General features: G+C 42.8%; 1 protein-coding gene across 11 annotated transcripts; it reads right to left on the bottom strand.

Annotated features, from left to right (window-relative positions):
• Positions 1-5304: 5304 nt before the first annotated feature.
• LOC119295840 (probable helicase DDB_G0274399) lies at positions 5305-18473 on the bottom strand. 11 transcript variants are annotated; one of them, XM_037574283.1, is made up of 14 exons: positions 18068-18473; positions 17342-17420; positions 17062-17254; positions 16478-16626; positions 15148-16385; positions 14939-14998; positions 13741-13936; positions 10067-11244; positions 9544-9732; positions 9349-9444; positions 9072-9240; positions 8243-8366; positions 6379-8154; positions 5305-6271 (listed from the first exon to the last, which is right to left on the bottom strand). In XM_037574283.1, the coding sequence occupies exons 8-14, from the start codon at positions 10815-10817 to the stop codon at positions 5876-5878; spliced, it is 3501 nt and encodes a 1166-aa protein (XP_037430180.1). In that variant the 5' UTR covers positions 10818-11244; positions 13741-13936; positions 14939-14998; positions 15148-16385; positions 16478-16626; positions 17062-17254; positions 17342-17420; positions 18068-18473; the 3' UTR covers positions 5305-5875. The 11 variants fall into 11 exon arrangements, with proteins under 11 accessions (XP_037430180.1, XP_037430184.1, XP_037430181.1 ...); XM_037574287.1 differs by having other exon boundaries at positions 13741-14998; positions 15148-15243; positions 15784-16385; XM_037574284.1 differs by having other exon boundaries at positions 14939-16385.
• Between the last annotated feature and the right edge of the window lie 4099 nt (positions 18474-22572).

The following is a 22572-nucleotide window of genomic DNA, read 5'->3' as shown; positions in this document are numbered from 1 at the left end:
ATCATACATGTTTGCGTGTATGATTAGTGTATAATTGTATCAGTGGTGTCACAGTTTCTCTATTTATAGGAATTTTTAGCGTTGGAATCACGCGAAATGGAGTTACGATGGGCCCATAAGCCACTTGGGCACCATCACCCCCTAGGCGCGCCCAAGTGGCTTGTGTCCGCATCATGGCTCTTCTGGTCCTCCCAGGAAGTTTTGGGGGTCTCTTTTGTTCCAAAAAACGTCAAAAAGATTCAGCCCATCCGAGAACTTTTATTTGTACACAAAAAACAACACCACGATAGTTCTTCTGAAAATAGCTTCTGTCCGGGTTAGTTTCGTTTGAATCATACCAAAACCATATAAAATTCTTATAAACATGGCATGAATACTTCATAAATTATAGATACGTTGGAGATGTATCAATAAGTGATGTCCAATTGTGTAACTTAGTGTCGCTATGCATCCCAACATAATTTTCTGATATAGTTTTCCTTTCATTACTGACACGACAAGCGTATCTCTTCTATTAAAGGGGAGTTGGTTCCGTCGCCTCCACTCCGGTTAATCCCCTTCCACCATAGACGTCTCCTCCCATCGGTTTTTACTACTGGTTTTATCTGATTTCCTTTCAAAACTCTTCCCACTATTTTTCAGCATGAAGCATTTCCTCTTTTCCTTCGTTCTGGCCCTTGATGAATCAAAAGCACACAGATTCTTTCGCCTCCACATAAAGGAATCAAACCATACGTCTAAAAAAGAATCAAATCATAACTTGCCATTTCCCAAAAAAAACATAACTAAATGAAACATGTTTATATCTTTCCTAAGCAAAACAAATCCCAATCTCCCACCACATCATCTACCCTTCTCCTCTCTCCTATGCCCTAACCCCATGCTGCCATGGCTTCCTGTTGAGCCAGAGGCATCCGCTAATCACCCTGACGACTAGCTGCACGTGCTCCGGTCCTGGGCCTCCTACCACAGCCAGAACGAATTGTCAATGGCCCATGTCCGTACATTCCTTTGCATCCTCAACGAACTCCTCCTGATGCCTCTGGCCTGCCACCCGCGTCGCACCGCCAAGGATCTTGTTTCCGCCATAGCCAGCTATGTGCCTGTGCTAACCCCCACCCAGGCCTCCGCCACGTCCGGTCTCGAGGTGGTGCACATGGTGGCCAAGCGGTGGGCGACACCACAACCGCATCATCCTTTGTCTTCCTCAAGGTTGTAATCCTCACCGATGCCACCGCTGCCGCAGTTATGTACTCCTCCTCCTCGTACAAGGAAAGGTTGGTGCTAGCAAACGTCTAGAGGTCGACCGCCGCTAGCGAGGATGCGTACATGGACGCGGCGAGGTTGCAGACGCTAAAGAAGTGCACCTAGGAGATGAAGAGCGAGAAGGTGTTCAGGATCCTCTTGCCCACCAAGGTCTCTCTATACAACATCCACATGCCAATTTAATTTCATATTGCTACACACACAATTACTCAAGAGATCTTAGGGTGAAAGGATTGTTGCAATAAGACTTGCTTGCTCGCAAAGATTAAAGTAATTAGGACCCCCAAAGATTAAAGTAACTAGGACTTCCATCAAACAGTATGTGTGCGATGGATCTTTTCAACTTTGCTTCCTATTCAATCAGGTGCATATTTCGTGAGATAATCTCTTATTTTGATTTTATTTTTTCCCTATGGATTTCAAGATAGGAGGGCAGCTAAGACTGATCTAAAACCGGTTGAACAATGCCAACATTTCATAGTTGTATGTTATTTAGGGCTGCCTAAATTCATATCACCCAGAATTATCTGATTTCTCCGAATATGTTGATCTCATGAAGTAATAAATTTTAGATCATTGTACCTAGCATACTTAGAATGAAAATTTAAATCATGCATGTGTTTAGGAACTAAGTTCAAAATCATGTTATCATTGTCTTTAATTTCTAAGTTATCGGCACTTTTTCTTTTTGCAGTTGTTGGGGAAATATTTGGTTATGCTTGATCTTTAATCTTCCTTACGCCTTCGGTCATCACGATAACTAGAACATGATGACGCGCGTTGCCGCGCCCGTAAATGTTTAAAATAAAATGAATAATAAGATATTTAGATGGCCATAGCAAATAATGAAATCACAAATAGCACATAACAAACAATGTAAGTCAGTGCAACAAATTCGAGTTTAGTAAGATCTTGCAAAACTTATGCCCATTTTCTCATAATTTCAGCCACAAACTCATAATTTTGAACATCAAACTATTTTTATAAGTTTTTGGAAATAGCTTGAAACAATATATAATTTTAGATCAAACAAGAGGACATGCCCGGCTAGCAATCATGCAAGAGTGAAAGAGATGTTGTAAAAAATACCAAATGTATACAAAAATTTACCCTTTCTTCTTGTTCTTCTCCTTTAAAAATTAATGTGCAAAAAAATGTTTTCGGACGGAAGGCATGAGAACACAACATAGACCAAAGGATATGGTGTTGTGTCAGAACTTCGTGTGTCGGTGGCTGGTTGCAACCTTCTCGGCATTCGCTTATTACATCATGCATGGGGGTGCACCATGGTACACCACAACCTCTTCCGGGTAGCCCCACCATAAATCCATGTTTAATGTCGTAACCTAAGGATGTGGTAGTCTAAAGAGAATATATTTGTCCACATATATGTGACATAAATTTTGATATCATTAAACACATTACAAAACAATAAGAAAAATACCGAATACTGGTATCAAAATAAATTGATAAAAGCTATGGGGAGTGCTCAAGTAAATCCAAGAGAGTGTGCAAATCGCCAAAGCCTGTTGAAAAACGAGTTATATATATGACCCATTAGATGGTTCCTTTATAGATATAAAAAACCGAAAGAGGGCGGATCTTTGGCCTGCCCAACATCAAAGCAGGCAAAGATCTCTGATGTCATGAATGAAATTGGTATGATCAGCTACAAACCGATATACAATTTATTTAGAACTAATAGGACATAATTGTTTCTTTGTTATATCAGCCAAAGCAAAACTCCATATATGTCATACATAAATCAGAAATTGACATGAAAACAGTTCAGAGATCATATTAGCGTGTATCTGCCAGAAGAGAGCTAATAAAGAAATGGCATGTAACAGGGGGAAGTACGTGTACCAAAGGCAAGATAATAACGTGCGCTATCGATGTTTCTTTTTATCTTAGCAACTAAGCACGTACCCAGAAAAATTTAGAGAGTCCTTTTGTTGAATCCAACTAAACATCTGCATCCACGACACAAATCGCCAAGATCTTGAGCGAGCTGGAGTAGAACATAAAAACCATACATGCCGGAATCCTACAAAACAATTCTGAACGAAGTCTCACTTATATTCAATTAAATCAAGGTCTGCGGTGGTGGACAGTTGAATTGCTCTCGTGTCTTCTTCTAGACCTCGCCTCCTCCACGATCCTCCCTAAGCTAAGCAGCTGTATTAGACAGAACGGCGAGGGGGTAGGCGAGTACTGGCTTAGGTGCACCTCCCCCGCACCTTCGCTGTTGAGGTAGCCTCCGCCTCCTACTCCTCGTCATCGCCCACGGCCGCTGTCGCCATTGCTTCGCCTCCTGTCCTCTCTGCTATCACGAAAATAAGATGATCAAATAGATATGGAGCATAAAATAGCATCATCAACATGGGAGAGGAGGTGGGCAACCAAAAACGGACGCCCACTACAACCGGAAGGGGAGAGATCGGAAGGGCGGCGACGGCGCACCTTCCACGCCATTAATTGCGTGAACGCCGCACCGTGAATGCAGTCGCTCCGCCTCTCGCGCGTATGGAGCACAGGAAAGCTGGATGACCTGGCATGTTAACGTACGATGTTGGATCTGGGCCTTTGACCTTAGGACCCAATTACGTACAAAAACGGTAGATCATTCCGCGGAGTAGCGGCCCACGAAACGGTGTCTGAAACCTGTGGTAGTTAATAGCGTGAACGATCAATCCTGCACGTAGGTAACAATGATCCGACGGCTTAGAGCTCCAAATCGCCGTGGAGGCTCCTAGGTGGCTCAGTTTTACTGTTTTTCAATATATACTTTATCATAACACATGAACATTCAACTATGATATCAAGTAATTCTTCACTTATTCGTCGATGAAATTACTAAGTGTTGCCATAGCAACGCACGGGCATTGTCCCGGTGATAATAACTGATTACTTGTGTTTCCTAAGAATGTTTTATCTTTGGAAATTCTGAATCATTTTGAGAAGGTGGCATACTTGTGATTTTTTTTTTGCATCGTAATATTTATATTATAAGGATCATAATATAGGCCATGTAAACATCAACATTACAAAACTGAAAAGACAGCAGAACACTAGCCTTTGCACAAAGAAACACCAGTCCAAGAAAAAAAAATACAATCAAGACCGAATAATCTCATGAGCTTGACACCATCTCCCGCCACTTGCCTTCTGCACCACCAGAGCAACCACCAAAGTAAAAAAATGACGGATCACCTCCTGAGCCGAACTCGACGCGACTATCACTAATATGCAGCTTTGCAGACCTCCAAGGTGACTCAACAAATGTGAAGCCATTGTAACGGATCAGATCAGGACAACACCCGGGATGCGCCATCGAACTCCAGATCTGGCACACCAGCATGACTAAGACGTCAAAGGAGGAAACCATCAAGCCAACCACGAACCACGAGCTCATCACACGATTCATCATCTTCCATATGTCGCCGATGCAGACCACAATCTGCATCTGCTCCTAAACTACCTCCCAAGCTACACGCCGGCGCTGGAGCACATCGCAACGGTGGAGCCTGAGGACACAGGTCCACCACAAGGATGGCGCTGCCACCACGCCACCCTTGCTTGAACGGACTAGTTTTCAAATCCAACCCCAATCATAAAACCAATTGCCTCGTCGGAAAGAGATCTGAAACTTCTGTATTCAACGGCGCGATCGCCACTTTTGAAGCCAAAACAATCCTAAAACTACACGATCCACGCGTATAGATCCGGCGAACCCTCCTCATCACCGACGACCAGGGTCGCCGGCAGAGGAGAGCCACCAGAGGAAGGCTGCGGACGGACTCTCCTGCCTGCAGCTAGGTACACTTGTGATTATCCCCGTTGATAAACACACTGGTACTTCCTATGTAAACAAATACAAGATATTTAATGATTTAAAACGTTATATATTTTATACCCTCTCTGTAAAGAAATATAAGACCGTTTAGATCACTACTCAAATCACTGGAGTAGTGATCTAAACGCTCTTATATTTCTTATACGGAGGGAATATTTGTTTACGGACGGGGTACAACAATATTAAGACAGTGCAAGCACAGAAGCATCGACCGACGCAGATCCAAGGTCGGCCATGCCAAACAGAATAATCGAACCAGATTATGGACTTGTTCTACATGCGGATTTCTGTATGTACATACACACAGACAGAATTTATGCAGGCGGTCTACAACAGCAAACCAGTCATACATGGCATATCTGGTCGCAAACCTTTAGCCCTAACCCGTCATAGCGTTCCAAAATGACCTAGCCCAGATTTACCTGCTATAGATCAGGTTTTAAAATGAAAATGCCCGCTCGCGTATACAATACATAAATCTATAGAAAGCAGACTAAAGCAATGCCAGGCAACATCTGTCCAGCTGACAGCCTTGTTCAAATATGGTCCATGTAACCCCGTCCTGCACGGTTCCACAACGCCGAGGGCCTGAGGCAGCCATCTGTTCAGCAGCCAGACAAAATCAAGAGCCCATAGCCCATGTCCCAATACGACAGCATCCGATTAGTAGCAACAGGCAACATCCTGCTTCATCATCCTTCTTCCATGCTGCACCACTCCGCGCAAAAAACTGCAGACACCAATTTGTTCTCCTTAGGCTTGTCTCCACGGATCATTGGATGGATTCGGCCCCCTGATCCTCCCAAACTGCAAATTATCTCTAGACCTATCACCAGGATGCCCCACATCATTGGACAGATTCCGGTAACTACCATTTCCCGCAACAGAGTTGGGATGGCCATCCTCACCGGCCGTCATACCCATCCTGGGTGCCGGAAGCATGTCGAAATGCCTCGGTCTCGGTCCACTAGTCCTCATGTACCTTGTGCTGCTTGAAGAATTCAGGCCCCGGGCGTTTGAAAATTTGTTCATAGCTAGGAAGTCACTCGGGATGCTACTCAAGTCCATGAAACATTTTCTCGCCTTTGCATCTGCTACCAGTGCCGCCCAATCCTCTGACTGCATGAGGGCATTGGCATTACCAATAACCTAGAAAACAACAAAGATATATTAGTACAATGGCACAAAACTAGCAGCAAAACAACACTAGTACATTGCTCTTTATGCATATTTTTGAAGGAGGATGGAGGGGATACCCATAGAGCTCTCCTAGCTCGAGTAAGAGCGACATTCATACGGCGTATATCTGCAACAAAACCAACACCGTGGTTTGAGGCACGGACACATGACATAATAATCACATCACGCTCCTGGCCTTGAAAAGCATCAACTGTGTTTATGTAGATATCTTTCCCTTCCTCGGTATTCATAACCTCCGCAAATTCCCGCTGAAGACACTTCAACTGCAACTTATAAGGAGTGATTATACCAACAGATGCTTTCTTGCCACCATTAGCTCTCAGGAACTTCTGAAGATGCTCATACAAACACAATGCAAACTGTGCTTCATGGACATTCTGGTATGAAGATGACCCACCTCTATGGGACTCACGCCCATGCGAGATGTCATAGAAAATGTAAGGTGCCATTAATGCATCTCTATAGAATGCCTCATCGCGCAAGTTGGCGACACTTTCACTATCTGTAAGGCGGCCTTGGTAGAAGTATCTTGATGGAAATTCACGGATCTGGGGATGCATCCGATATTGCACTGACAGCAAAATGGTAGGGCAACCAGCTTGCTGAAACCTCTCAAAAAGACTCCTGCTGTAGAGTAAAGTTCCAGCTGCTTTGCTAATAACAGTGGCAGGGAGCTGTTGTGGATCACCAACCAAGACACATCTAGCTGCACCAAGTGAAAGTGGAGGGAGGACTCCTACTTCACTGGCCTGAGCAGCCTCATCAATAACAACCATATCAAAGCCATGATTAAGGGCAGAAAATAACTTGCGACCACTGCTTGATACTGTAGTAAAAACAATTTCCGCTTCACTGGCAAAACTAGCTTCCAAACTAGCCCTAGCATCTTCCAGATTGAAGTTTCTGCCAACACGGAACCTGCTTTCTAATATCAACAGGCGTGACATCTCAACCAGTACTTTATCCCTGCTTTCCACAGAAGCAGCAAGTTTCTGAAGCAGTATATCACGGTTACGATCCCTTTGAGCAAGCATGTCTGGATCTACTCCAAACGAACCCTGAGATCTACCAGCCTCTGCAACCATATTAAGTTCCCTCTGCAGAAGTGCTATCTCTTGTGATAATTGTTGTTCACGGACTTTTAGTTGATGCAGCCACCCAATTACTTCCTCACGTCCCTTCATTAAAAGCTGTTCCGTCCGTCGCTCAACTGAAACAGCTTGTGCAGCACGGGACTGTGAATCAACTCCAACACGGGCAACGTCAGGGCGGTAGACCCTCATCTCACCATCTATGAAACCACGATCTAGAACACGAGCAAGCAGCTCATCTGTTGCAGCATTTGATGGGGCACAAACAAGCATCCGCGGTTTGGGGCAAAGCTTGGGAAGAGTGCGAAACAGGTTTTGATTCATGCTCTGCAAAACTTCATCCATTGAGCCCGCAGCAACAGCTTCTGAGGTGCTGCTAGCACTACCACCAACTTGCTCATAACTTTCAGGAGCAAGTTTTTTTAGCAGAGCAGCATAGTAATGTTGATACTGAACAAGATGAATAACATTTAGCATTCCCCAAACAGTATGAGTTTTCCCTGTTCCTGGAGGACCTTGTACCAATGTGAAAGGCCAAGGTTCTTGTTTCTTCACTACTCCATTGCCTGTGCCAGCAGCTGTATGCATTGCAGCCCAATGGATTGCTGATAGCTGAGGCCCATTGAATGTATGATGGAGATGACAAGAAAAATTTGGAGTGAAGCAGTCAGGCATAGCAGGTGGCTGCTCTTGGTACTTGGGGAAGTGCTCTGGACTCGGCTGAAGAATTGCATTTTGCATCTAATGGAAAGATTTCGATCAAAACCAACTGAAAAAATATTAACCAAGAAATCCAGATAGCATTTAACTAAGTATAACTGTATATCACCTGCACATTAAGATGGCGGAATGCGTGCAACGCAATATACTCCCTTTGTGTTGTTGCGAGAGAACCGAGACCAGTTAGATACCAGGTGCTTTGAGGTTGGAGTTTCCCCAGAACATTAATCTCACTGTCGCAAATACAACACAAAAAGAATAATAAGACGACTGAACATACAGGATTCAGTTAACAAATGTATAAACAATAGATAAACGGTCAAGTTATAGTGTTCCTAACATCAAGCAAAATTAGCAAAGAATATGAGTTGAACTTATCAACCTAGCAGCTAAAACCCCAAAACAAATATGCCCATGAACCTTATGATAAAGCATGTTCAGATGAGTGACGTTTAGCTGCGGTGTAGCTTAAATCCATCCATAGGGCAATAGGCTGCTATGGTTGTCAGCATCAGGTATGATATATGAAGCTACAATGAGTTGCAGAGTAGATGTTGCATGCATGTCCAAGAGTTCAATTTAACAGTGAGTGAAAAATCTGCATTTTTTACAAGTAACCCTTGGTACAAAAAAAAAACTATGCCTAAGAATAAAACAATAAATCTATCTTACAGAAAATCTCATTTATTGTGGATACTATATGCATGTATGACGAGAGCAGAGCGAAGTCTTAGTGAGCAAACAACATCGGAGATAGTATTAACTTTCAGAGTGGTCAATTTAAAGAATGAGCATTCACAATGATAAATCCATTTGCAAAGAACTAACAGCAAGGCTCCAACAAAACCAAGTTCAACAAACACTAGTTCAAATGCATCCAACATGTGGTTAGCCAGCTAAGAAACAAATAAACAGTGCTATCGGAAACATCAGATTACCAGCTAGAATCAGACGGGTTCCCAGCATAAAAACGGATAATTGCTCCAATGGGATCACGTGTATCATTAGGCATATGGCGCCGGACTCTACCAACAAGCCGTCCACACTCTGACTCGGCATCTTCATTTGAACCAACAGTCTTCCTATTAGAATTACTTGACTGTGCAGCTAAAAACAATGAAATGGGTAAATAAGCGGAGTTGCCAAAACACTTTCTCGAGAGTAAAATATCTGCTCACTTAATAAACTACTAAAAGAGAAATACAGTGGAGCCACCTGAATCAGGCCGAGGGAATGACAAAACTGCAACTTCTCCTTCTTTAAAAGTCCATTTATATTCATGTGCTGGTAGAACAAGAACATCATACCACCCTGGACACATTAATCATGATTTGGTCAGGTGATGATTGCATCAAGAAACGAGAGTGCATACTACAGAACATGCCATGAATAAAAAAGTGGAAGATATACCTCTTTCACGCCTATCCACAGTTCTAACGCGCACCATTACATGTGCATCCCTTGAGACAGCCTCAAGAGATTCCTCATAAGAACTGTGTAGCTGAGCTCTGCATTCCTCAAAAAGCAAAGGCTCAAAAACTCTAATGTACTCCTCAGCAGATTCAAAGCTTCCAGGAACAGATTGAAGTTCCGACTCCTCTGCTTGGATAAAATGTGCTTTGTTAAATTACAGGCACACGTGCAAAAGTAGTCTTTCCATCAGTAATGAAATAGTGAAGACGCAAAAGAAAAAGTGCCAGAGTATCAAACATGAGAACACACAAAAAAAAAACATACATTGAGCAAACTATAACAACCTTGAATACATACACAAAGCAGTGAGCTGTATAATTGTTCAGATTAAGCAAGCACATCATACATAATTCATTCTCATCACACAGCATATAATTTTCCAGATTAAGCAACTGTATTCAACTGTGTTAATTAAACTAAAAAGATCCAAAAGAAACATGGGTAATTTAGGAGAACTAACCTGGATTATGCCAGAACTTATCACTTGTCACTTCCTGTAGAAGTCGTTCAACAGATGTGTCATGATATTGTGTATTATTTGCTGAAGCTTCTTTCTTGGAAACAAGAGACCTCTTGTGGGCTCGTTTCTGATCTGCCATGTTCTGCCCTGTTACATCTGCTCTCTGAGAAGAGACTGGTCGGCCCTTGAACTGCTTGGAATCCATGGTTTGCCTCAAAGTGGCCTGCCTTGGTACAGATTGTTGGTTCCCATCTGAGGGGGGTATTTCAGCATTCATTTTCTTTGACCAGTTCGGAGATGCCAATTCAACATCAACACTGGAATCTGCATTTCTATCCCTTGGGGTGGCAGAATTACTTCGTTCTGGACCCATCATTTCAGTTTGCCTCTGGTCCCTGATGGCCAGCTGGTTCTGTGTTCCTGCAGCTACTTCACCAGCCCCACGAGATTGTCTCCTGGGTGTTGATATTGTCATTATACCAGCTTGCTTTGCATCCTCGTCATTAATTATCACAGTTTGTCTGGCTCGCTTTTTACCAAGCATTGCTACTTTGTGTTCATCCAACTTAGATCTCTTTGGAGGATTGTTCGCAAGCTTCAAAGCATAATTGGCTTCTACTCCTCTAATACCCTTTGACCTGTTTTGCAGGTCTAAAGCATCCTCAGGTTGATTTCCTTCACATTCAAAAGTTTTCAGGTTTTCTAGCTCTGTGGGGGCATGAAGCACTGGATCTCTAGGCTCATCAGCCATTTCAGTGTCCCTAGGGTCAGCAGCAATCCCGTATTTACCCACGACACCAGATTTAACAAGAACCAGGATCACTCTCTTGTGATTCTACTTCCATGTGGGTAGCTGCAGTACCAACCGACTTTGCTCTGTTGCTGGATCACTACTTCCTGCAGTGTCAGAAGCACCACATGCATCACACACTCAGACCACTCTCCCTCTGCTTTTTGAATTGCTTGTGAAACCTGCTAAATTCAAGTTCTGAGTTCTAACAGTCCGGGTCCTGGATTCTAAGATACACAAACAGAGGTTGAGTAATCTTCGTATAAATCAATATGCAGCACCTTCATGGGTCCAATCCAACCCTAAATTCTAATTACTCTGCTCACTAAACTATAGAGACACCAAAGACAAATCTTCAATAACAGTTCGCCTCTTTCCTTACCATTGCCTACATACAACAATCATAAAATAATCAAACCTGTTTTGACCATTGTCACAAAAGATAACATTACAAGATTATGTACATATAAGAAAGAACATGAACTGTTGAGTTTAGCTAGTGTATCAAAAAAAAATCAATAACTGAGAAGCTGCGCAAATTTTCCCTTATATAGCCTACTGGAAATCTTTGCAATAGAAATATAAAATCAAAGAATTAGATAGATTGATCACCATAATTTGGTGAAAGGGCAACAGTGGTCAAAGGTATCAGCTGCTTTGATTGGAGGAAGCTGAATGTGCTCCCCAATAGCTGACTCTTGATTTCCCATGCAGATGCGCAATGGATATGGAAGATAGGTTGTGTAACAGATGGTTAAGAGAATATAGTACATAACTAAAGCCTATGATATTCTACATATTATTTATACCGCTTTCTTAATCTTTCAAATATAGGGCAAAGAGCTGGCATGTGCTAAGGGCCTTTAATTATCTGGAAGAGGTCGTTAGTTTGCTATCTTCTTTGTAGCAAAGCTATCAGCGACTTCTTTTCAGAGTATAGTTAGCTATAGTAATAATAAGAGAAAAAAAAAGATAACAGCTATTAAGCTGGTTCGTGCTTTGATGAACAGAAATATGAAGAACAGCTAGGGACTTCAGTAAGTTTTCAAATGAATTGGGGCTCTATTTCACGACAACACTCTCTTAACGGAACCATTTTTTCTACTGAAATTTTCCAAACAACACTATATTGCACTGTTGTTACTGCTAGTTTCAGTAAAAAAAGAAGACACATGCAGAACTAACACGATCTGGGACACTGAGCTGAAGCAAAACATAGAGAACAAATTATTGTTAGCGAGAAATATGAAGTCAACTAGCACGATGTATAGCATAGCCTGTCACCCGCAAGAAAAACAAAACAGCATAATTAAGGATGTGTTTCCATTTCTGCAGTACCACATACTACTATTGTTGGCACTTGGCAGGATACAGTACTGAAAGTATCGTCTGCCATCGTCGAGAAATTCGTTTGCATGTATCCGGCAATATTAAGAGGTAACCCCTCGGAGGAGCCGATCTGAGTTCCGAGTGGTCACAAGCAATAAGAGGGAGGAGGAGGCGAGGCCGGTGTATGCGTCACCTGTGCCACGCGGGGTGCCGGAGTATGGTGAGCAAGGCTAGACCTTGCCGTCGGCGGGGTCGATGAGCTCACTTCCGCACCTGCAGTCCCCCTCTCCACCTCCGTTTCGTCCTCGCCGCCGTCGGCCTTCCAGCTACCATCCAAGCCCTCACCGATGCGCCGCCACGACCGCCTTGAGGATTTCGACTGGAGCTGCGTGGGTCGGGTCAATTTTCTGAATCGAACCCGTCCTCAGACCAGCCCGTTTTACACCTTTTTTTAGCCTAGCCCGTTTACAGTTGTGCGGGTTAAACCCACAAGTCAAACTGGGTCTAGACCGCTTCCCATCTACTCGTACTTGACTTGCATCACCTCAAAAAAAGAAAAAAAATCTGCTTGACTTGCATCTTAAGAAACGAGACCAACCAAGACTAGCCTTTGGTGGAGGGAGACTCGAACGTCGAACCTTATCGGGCTAGCTGCGCACTCGCAGCCGTAGCCAACAGAGCAACGCCCCGTTTTCGACTTACTGCATCTTCATTGATTGACTTACTGCATCTACCTTTGATATATGAAATGTTTGGTTCAACTCCGCTAACGTAAAGAAAAACACTTCCTAGCAAACGTCTGATAACAAACGTTCGTTAGGCTACTCGCGTGTCGTCGATGCTTCTTTTATCTCACGGCCAAGATTGCCTCCGAAATCCTTTGATTTGTTTCCAAACCAACTTGATTATCTAGCCACATATTGACCTATAGTCACTTCAGCATTAACTTCACCTGCCCAAACCAACCAGTCCCCATCCCCATCGTCTGCTCCCGAGCTCACCTATCTCATCCCCGCCCTTCTCTCCACCATGAACCAACCTCCCCTGTTCCCGTGAGATTCACCATGTAGGTGTGTCGTTCAAAAGTTGTGCCTAGCATTAGCCACGCTGTGTATGACCAGTAAGCTTGCAAACCGTCGTCGTCCTGGTCATCTACACTTGCTTCGGGTCCCACCACATCCAATCAACCGTGGCGAAGCATCATCTCGGTTGTCGAACGAATCCATCACGCAAGGAAATTGCTGGAGTCGCACCCACCTCCTCCGCAGGTACCATCCTCATCTGACATAGGTAATCCCAAGAAATCTTGATATAGCCCTCTCTATTTTCTAACACTAGTAGAACGCCCGTGCATTGCCACGGGCTTTTTCCTTTCCTAATTTTACATATATAAATATAATGCATATAGCTCAGGTGGAGTCCAAATGATAAATATATAACTCAGTACCCAAATTCCACATGTATATAAAAGTTGAAATCCAGTCCACTTGCAATGTAATTCAACAATGTATACAAAGAGATCGATGATAATTATCTGTTACAAACTAAGACATACTTGATGCGTTTGAGATATTCATGAACAACAACGTCAGGAATGTTCTTCGCTTCATTCGCATGGTAATCATATTGCTTGCTTGGGTTATATCCAACGGTACAAGGAATTTTCCCATGGGAGAGCTTGATTTCTCACGTTCGCATACTCGTACAGTTTTTACAGCAATCTCCCGAAGCTTAGCAAGATCAAGTGGGCTCTGCGCATGAAAGCAGATAATCAGATGGAATCAAAAATCCTGCTTCATTCAAGCCAAATTAAATATGCTTCAGTTTATTGTTTTCAAAACAATAGATGTCTAGTCTCATAGTAAAACTTATAACTAACAGAAAACCTTTGTTAATATCGACAACATGAGATGTGTCACTAAATCAAATAATAGGGGAATTAGTGTGTTAAGGATTTTTCATAACAATATTGTATCTTGTTGACATTATCAATAGGTGTTGGATAACCTAGACAACACCAGGTGCATCATCTGTCTAGCTAATTCATTTGTGAAGCATAATATGTTGAGAAAAAGGGGAAATATAGTTCATCTCTTGCGCTTAAAATAAAGAAACCGGGAAGCATATAATGAATATTTGGGACTACATCCCCCTTTTCCCTTAGGTTAGTCCCAAATATTTTGCTTCTTGGGTTATGCATAAGAGGATATTTTGGGTTGAGTCTGATTTTGACCCAATAACTAGGCTATGACACATTGTAATAAAGTTGCGACAAGTAATATGGATCAGAGGGAGTAATAAACTTTGACGAGATGAGAATTCCTATCAGAGCAACAAAGGAATCCGACCAACATATCCATGGAGTATCCCAAAGAGTATTGTTTATACCACAATAACTTTGTTATGACACATTGCACGCTGAACTTAGGCAGTACCTCTTAAAATTATCTTAAAGGAAAAGTTGACTCTGGTGAGTATAGATACTCGGCATATACTGCTCCCAAATCTAAAGGGAGTATTTTTTGTAATGAAGAGATATATTTTACTGCAACACAAGGATGAATGATATTTTCCGACATTCAGGCCATGCTTCATGGACAACAATTTCTACATTAGACAAGCACAAACTGAAAATCTAGAGCTAAGATGTACATGCAATAGTTACTTTACACTCTTTCATACCAAAGCATATGATTTGATCACTTCCAAGTTCGAACATTGCCATGTCAGTTCATCAAATAGAAAAACATTACCTTGTCTAAGACCTCGCTTATGATAACGTTTAGGTGCAGACCTTTGCTCATATACACTTTCTGAAGTAGGATTTGGATTTGGAAGGTTATCACATAGAAATTCAGTTCAATTAGAAAATATTGATAATACCACAAGGAATAGGCAGGAACCATAAAAAATGTGACTGCATCCTACCTAGTGCTTCTCCAAATTAAACCATGTCACTCACCTGAAAAACTTCTAGATTGTGACCAATGCCACAATTTATGTCATCTTCTACTAAAAACTATGCAAGCTCATGTCCTTCTCTAGCTGATTATGTCACCTAAACCAGATTAAATTTTATTAGTTTACCCATGCTAAATTATGTATCAAAACCAGGGTAACAACTTTTCAAAGGTAAAGAAGTATAGAACAACATGTAGCCTGATCTTCCCAAAACATGCACTAAGCAGAATATCAATGATAGGTGTGGAGATGGGAAGGCCATGGAAATAAAAGGTAGATTGGATCAAACCTGCTCTGATCAGGTCATCAGAGTCAGTCCTGCAGCGTGGGGCGGCGGAGCACGACGGCAGATGGCTATCTTGACCCTGAAGGTGCACATGGCCTCCACGGGGCACACACACGCCCAACACACTACATACATCACAAATCGCATCGCGCACACACACAAAATACACTCACCACACCTAGCAACCGTGCGCGCGATCGATCCAACAATGCCCCCACGCACCCTAGCGGGGGGGAGGGGACCACACATTAAAGGGTAGATAAGTTGCAACAAATAAGGTAACATATTTTTATTTTTCAAAAAGAAACTTTCAGTTAAAGAAATTGGAAGTTTGACCAAGTTGTAGGTTACCTAGATTAAAGGAACAAATGCACTCCAGTGTGTGCGCTCTTTACCCGAGTAATAGAACCAGTTGCCACATTGTTAGCTAAGTCCTAATAAGAATGGCAAGAAATGAGAAATACTACTAACCTGTTTTCTAAAAAAGAAGATGGCATAAATACTTATAATAACACGGCATAAAAGTTGTCACAATAGATTCAATTTGAATCACCCGGAGTGAAAAAGATGATGCATATGACAAGGGCATGTTAATTTTACATAAATGCCGATTGAGATTCATGACAGGAGAAGAAGTCTGGTTGAACTGTTATGACATCTTTGTGTTATAGTTGGCTATAGAGATGCAAGTGTATGCCCAGCCCACACATGTTTGAGGCATGGCCTCCGTGATGTGCCGCTCACAGCTCTATATTCTAATTAAAACCGACATACCATTATTGGTGTCACATAATCTATAAAGAAAAAGATCTAGATAGCCAGCATTCTTGGATTTGCATTAACAACTTAAATAGTGTGACTTTAGATGAACCGCAAAACTAATTTGCTTGCCTTTGCAGTAGTAGGTCTCAAACCAGAACCTAGAGGATGACCCAGAAACACAATGCAGTGTCCTATTTGAGTTGCACAGAATGACGTATTAGAAAATTAAGAACTACAAATGATACATCACCTTTAGTAAAAAAAGGAGAAATGAGCATTCAACCTGTTTTTGCCTGGCTCCCTCCATAAAGGTCTCCCAAACGTCTTTCTACCCAAAAGACTTCACCCCTTCCACATGGATCCATACCACACGCTTTTAATTCCCTCCACTGCTCCATGTTTGATAAGCTACAGGTTTCATCACCAATTGCCCTAGAAAAAAAGAATGAAAGCAAAACTTGTTAGAATTCAACTCATTGCTTATTAGAGGCTTAGATAGGCTGTGAGTTGAAACTCACGTATATAACCATAAACCAAGATTTTTGCAGATTTTCCTTTACCCATAAATGATGTAGAAGGTAAGTCAATAACGATACAATCAATGGAAGTAACTGTAAAATACACAGTAAACCTTGTCTACTGACCTTTTCACTACAGAATAATTCAAAAGTATTTATCCTATTATGCAAGCAAAACAACATCTTTTTAGGAACATTGTGTTGTTCAGCTTTTGAAATGCTCGAATTCTGACATTCTAAGTTTTTCAAGCAAAACTTCTAGGACTATAAAGTGACAACTGACAACATGTTAGCAAATAATGAATCCGGAAGTTAGGAGAAGCATAAGCATGGAGAAAAAAGCGGTTACCTTTGGGGCTCACATTTCTGGGGAGACACTCGCATCATAGAATTGCAATACCGGTGAACTGTGAAATTTAATTCGCTCAGCTTGGTCAAGAGCCCTATGATAAAAGCGACGCGTCCAATGGAGCCGAACACGACCTCCAGGTCGACCGCGGACATGCCCTCCGCCTGCCTGCCGACGTCCAACATGGAACTATCTGCAAAAACGTTGAAATGCAACAGCCATATAATAGTACCTATGAGGCCATGATGAAGGATAGATGAGGAAACTGACTATGACTTACTTTTCATAATCTACTAACAGTGGGGTCCAAATAGTGAACAAGGCCTTTGAAACGTGCTTCCTAAATGTGTTAAATGCATCTAACAAAAAGCAAAGACACATGTTAGCATGAATTCTTGAGAAGATTGTTAGTAGGATTTAAGCAAGGTGCCCCATCAATTCATAAACAATACTCTTTTTTTGTAGGGAATTCATAAACAGTACTCAGATGCCTCATGCCTTCTCAAATTAAACCAGACCAACATATCATCTAACAAAAATCTGTGAACATTACACCTTTTCATCATTTGCCAATGCAATTCTTTAAAACCAAATCAACAATAGATGATACAAAATAGTAACAGGCTGCTGATTTTGGGCTGTACTTAATTTTGCTGATTGTTTCTTTAGGTAGCAAGTGCAAAAGATACATACCCAATATTGCAAATGACAAGACACATCTTGTTCACTATTTTAGCTTTTGGACGAGAGCCACAGAGATAGCCTCGTCGTTCATGGGGAGAACCATTCTCGCAAGGAATGAAAAGACTCAAGGCCCTACAATGGAGATGGACCCTAGTGCTAAATATGTGAAGCCCTAATCATGGAGTGGCGAGTTTTGAATGTGATGCACAAATCTTGCGACTACTGGTGTGGAGACGGTAGACCAGCCTGCCGCGCCACTACCGTTGGTCGAACTATGAACTCATCGGATCCGAGGGGAGTGAGCGGTCAGGATAGTACGCACCTATACACGCAACACTATGCGGAGTTCACCCTCCAAAACGGCACATAGCAGCCGGTCGAGCCGCTGCCGAGCTCTCATTCCACGCTGTCGGCTGCCACACATCGGTCGGTCGTTCCGCCATCATTGGTTCATCTTCCCCACGTCCTTCAAACCACCACTACCGAGTTCCCCAACCACAAGGCATCTATTGGAGAATAATTGACGGGGAAGGCAGCGACCTTTGTGGAAGACAGCCAGGGCAAAGAGGGTGAGTGCAGCGCTAGGAGAGAGAAGCAGGGGGTGGAGCGGCTAGAAGTGTGGCCGGTCGAGGAGCTCCGATGCAGCGGCGACAAGGAACCCTACCGCATGTGAGGGCTACCGGGGGAAATAGTGGCTTTGCGCGATGCGAAGGAGGAGAGCGGCTCGAGGGATTTTCGTACGTGGCTTCGACGGTTGTGTTTTTTTCGAGCTAAGTATGGAAGGGGATCGGTGGGAGAAATAAATCAAAGAGGGGGTGATCTGTTTGGAAGGTGATCTCATGTATATGGTATTATTTCTGAATTCTTAATTACTAAATATTTACATGATTCAATTGAATCGACACCTGCCAAAGCAAGCACAAATAAATGGAAGGACTATCAGACATGATTCGGTTTTAAGTGCAAAGAAGAAAAAATAATGTGAAAGGGGTGGTGGGAGGTGAGATAAAAATAAACTGAACGAAAATTAACCAAACAAAAAAAACTGTGGACACAATCCTACCAACTCAGACATTAGGAGTAGAGATATATGAATGTTTTGAGTGTTGTTTGATGAATTTCGTCCTCCTGCATTGTGTATTTGTATGGTTGATGTGTTTGTCCACTCCATTGTGCATTGTATAATAAAGTTATTATATATTTCCTCATATCATGATAAATGTTTATTATTCATGCTATAATAGTATTAACCGGAAACATAATACATGTGTGAATACATAGACAAACATAGTGTCACTAGTATGCCTCTACTTGACTAGCTCGTTAATCAAAGATGGTTAAGTTTTCTAACCATAGACATGAGTTGTCATTTGATTAACAGGATCACATCATTAGGAGAATGATGTGATTAACTTGACTCATTCCGTTAGCTTAGCACTTGATCGTTTAGTATGTTGCTATTGCTTTCTTCATGACTTATACATGTTCCTATGACTATGAGATTATGCAACTCCCGTTTACTGGGGAACACTTTGTGTGCTACCAAACGTCACAACATAACTGGGTGATTATAAAGGTGCTCTACAGGTGTCTCCGAAGGTACTTGTTGAGTTGGCGTATTTCGAGATTATGATTTGTCACTCCGATTGTCGGAGAGGTATCTCTGGGCCCTCTCGGTAATGCACATCAGTATAAGCCTTGCAAGCAATGTGACTAATGAGTTAGTTGCGGGATGATGCATTACATAACGAGTAAAGAAACTTGCCAGTAACGATATTGAACTAGGTATTGAGATACCGATGATCGAACCTGGGGCAAGTAACATACCGATGACAAAAGGAACAATGTATGTTGTTATGCGGTTTGACCGATAAAGATCTTTGTAGAATATGTGGGAACCATTGAGCATCCAGTTTTCGCTATTTGTTATTGACCGGAGACGTGTCTCGATCATGTCTACATAGTTCTCGAACCCGTAGGGTCCGCACGCTTAAAGTTCGATGACGATCGATATTATGAGTTTTTTGTTTTGATGTACCGAAGGTAGTTAGGAGTCTCGGATATGATCACGGACATGACAAGGAGTCTTGAAATGGTCAAGACGTAAAGATCGATATATTGGACGACTATGTTCAGACACCGGAAGTGTTTCGGGAGGTTTCGGACATTTACCGGAGTACCGGGGGGGATACCAGAACCCCCAGGGAGTATATTGGGCCTAATGGGCCTTAGTGGGAGAAGAGGAGGGGCGGCCAGGGCAGCCACGCACCCCCTTCCCCTCTAGTCCGAATTGGACAAGGAGGGGGGCGGCGGCCCCCCTTTTCCTTCTCCTCCTCTCTCCCTTCCTTCCCTTCTCCTACTCCTACAAGGAAAGGAGGAGTCCTACTCCCGGTGGGAGTATGAGTCCCCCCTTGGTGCGCCCTCCTCCTGGTCGTCCGCCTCCCCCCTTGCTCCTTTATATACGAGGGCAGGGGGGCACCTCTAGACACACAAGTTGATCTATTGATCTCTTCCAGCCGTGTGCGGTGCCCCCCCTCCACCATATTCCACCTCGGTCATATCGTAGCGGTGCTTAGGCGAAGCCCTGCGTCGGTAGCAACATCATCATCGTCATCACGCCATCGTGTTAACGGTACTCTCCCATGAAGCTCTGCTGGATCGGATTCGCAGGACGTCATCAAGCTGAACGTGTGCTGAACTCGGAGGTGCCGTACGTTTGGTACTTGGATCGGTTGGATCACGAAGACGCACGACTACATCAACCGCGTTGTGCTAACGCTTCCGCTTTCGGCCTATGAGGGTACGTGGACTCACTCTTCCCGCTCGTTGCTATGCATCACCATGATCTTGCGTGTGCGTAGGATAATTTTTGAAATTACTATGTTCCCCAACAGTGGCATCCGAGCCTGGTTTATGCGTAGATGTTAGATGCATTAGTAGAACACAAGTGAGTTGTGGGCGATACAAGTCATACTGCTTACCAACATGTCATACTTTGGTTCGGCGGTACTGTTGGATGAAGCGGCCCGGACCGACATTACGCGTACGCTTATGTGAGACTGGTTCTACCGACGTGCTTTGCACATAGGTGGCTGGCGGGTGCAGTTTCTCCAACTTTAGTTGAACCGAGTGTGGCTACGCCCGGTCCTTGAGAAGGTTAAAACAACACTAACTTGACAAAATATCGTTGTGGTTTTAATGCGTAGGTAAGAACGGTTCTTGCTCAGCCCATAGCAGCCACGTAAAACTTGCAACAACAAAGTAGAGGACGTTTTACTTGGTTTTGCAGGGCATGCTGTGATGTGATATGGTCAAGACATGATGCCATATTTTATTGTATGAGATGATCATGTTTTGTAACCGAGTTATCGGGAACTGGCAGGAGCCATATGGTTGTCGCCTTATTGTATGCAATGCAATCGCCCTGTAATTGCTTTACTTTATCACTAAGCGGTAGCGATAGTCGTAGAAGCAATAGTAGGCGAGACGACAACGATGCTATGATGGAGATCAAGGTGTCACACCGGTTACGATGGTGATCATGACGGTGCTTTGGAGATGGAGATCACAAGCACAAGATGATGATGGCCATATCATATCACTTATATTGATTGCATGTGATGTTTATCCTTTATGCATCTTATTTTGCTTTGATTGACGGTAGCATTATAAGATGATCTCTCACTAAATTTCAAGGTAAAAGTGTTCTCCCTGAGTATGCACCGTTGCCAAAGTTCGTCGTGTCGACACACCACATGATGATCGGGTGTGATAAGCTCAACGTTCATCTACAATGGGTGCAAGCCAGGTTTGCACACGCAGAATACTCGGGTTAAACTTGACGAGCCTAGCATATGAAGATATGGCCTCGGAACACTGAGACTGAAAGGTCGAGCGTGAATCATATAGTAGATATGATCAACATAGTGATGTTCACCATTGAAAACTACTCCATGTCAGGTGATGATCGGTTATGGTTTAGCTGATTTGGATCACGTGATCACTTAGATGATTAGAGAGATGTCTATCTAAGTGGGAGTTCTTAAGTAATATGATTAATTGAACTTAAATTTATCATAAACTTAGTACCTGATAGTATTTTGCTTGCCTATGTTATTGTAGATAGATGGCCCGTGATGTTGTTCCGTTGAATTTTAATGCGTTCCTTGAGAAAGCAAAGTTGAAAGATGATGGTAGCAATTACACGGACTGCGTCCATAACCTGAGGATTATCCTCATTGCTGCACAGTAGAATTACGTCCTGGAAGCACCGCTAGGTGTACCACCCGTGCCAGCAACTGCAAACATTGTGAATGCCTGGCAGTCGCATGTTGATGACTACTCGATAGTTCAGTGTGACATGCTTTACGGCTTAGAACCGGGACTTCAACGATGTTTTGAACATTATGGAGCATATGAGATGTTCCAGGAGTTAAAGTTAATATTCCAAGCAAATGCCCGGATTGAGAGATATGAAGTCTCCAATAAGTTCTACAGCTGCAAAATGGAGGAGAATAGTTCTGTTAGTGAACATATACTCAGAATGTCTGGGTATTGCAATCACTTGATTCAACTAGGAGTTAATCTTCCTGATGATAGTGTCATTGATAGAATTCTTCAATCACTACCACCAAGCTACAAGAGCTTCGTGATGAACTATAATATGCAAGGGATGAACAAGACAATTCCCGAGCTCTTCGCAATGCTAAAGGCAGCGGAGGTAGAAACCAAGAAGGAGCATCAAGTGTTGATGGTCAACAAGACTGCCAGTTTCAAGAAAAAGGGCAAAGGGAAGAAAAAGGGGAACTTCAAGAAGAACAACAAACA

This window comes from Triticum dicoccoides, chromosome 4B (assembly GCF_002162155.2).
Source record: "Triticum dicoccoides isolate Atlit2015 ecotype Zavitan chromosome 4B, WEW_v2.0, whole genome shotgun sequence".
Taxonomy (NCBI): domain Eukaryota; kingdom Viridiplantae; phylum Streptophyta; class Magnoliopsida; order Poales; family Poaceae; genus Triticum; species Triticum dicoccoides.
The sequence above is the reverse complement of the archived record's forward strand: the minus strand, read 5'-3'. Positions and strand labels throughout refer to the sequence as shown.

Bases quoted from the DNA above. Each gene is read 5' to 3' on its own strand.
- LOC119295840 (XM_037574284.1), bottom strand. From the start codon at position 10,817: ATGGCTGATGAGCCTAGAGATCCAGTGCTTCATGCCCCCACAGAGCTA. The intron at 8,155-8,242 runs GTGATATACAGT...TCTTTCCATTAG, and splicing joins TCCGCCATCTTAATGTGCAG to ATGCAAAATGCAATTCTTCA. The intron at 6,272-6,378 runs GTATCCCCTCCA...GTTGTTTTCTAG, and splicing joins GAGCTAGGAGAGCTCTATGG to GTTATTGGTAATGCCAATGC.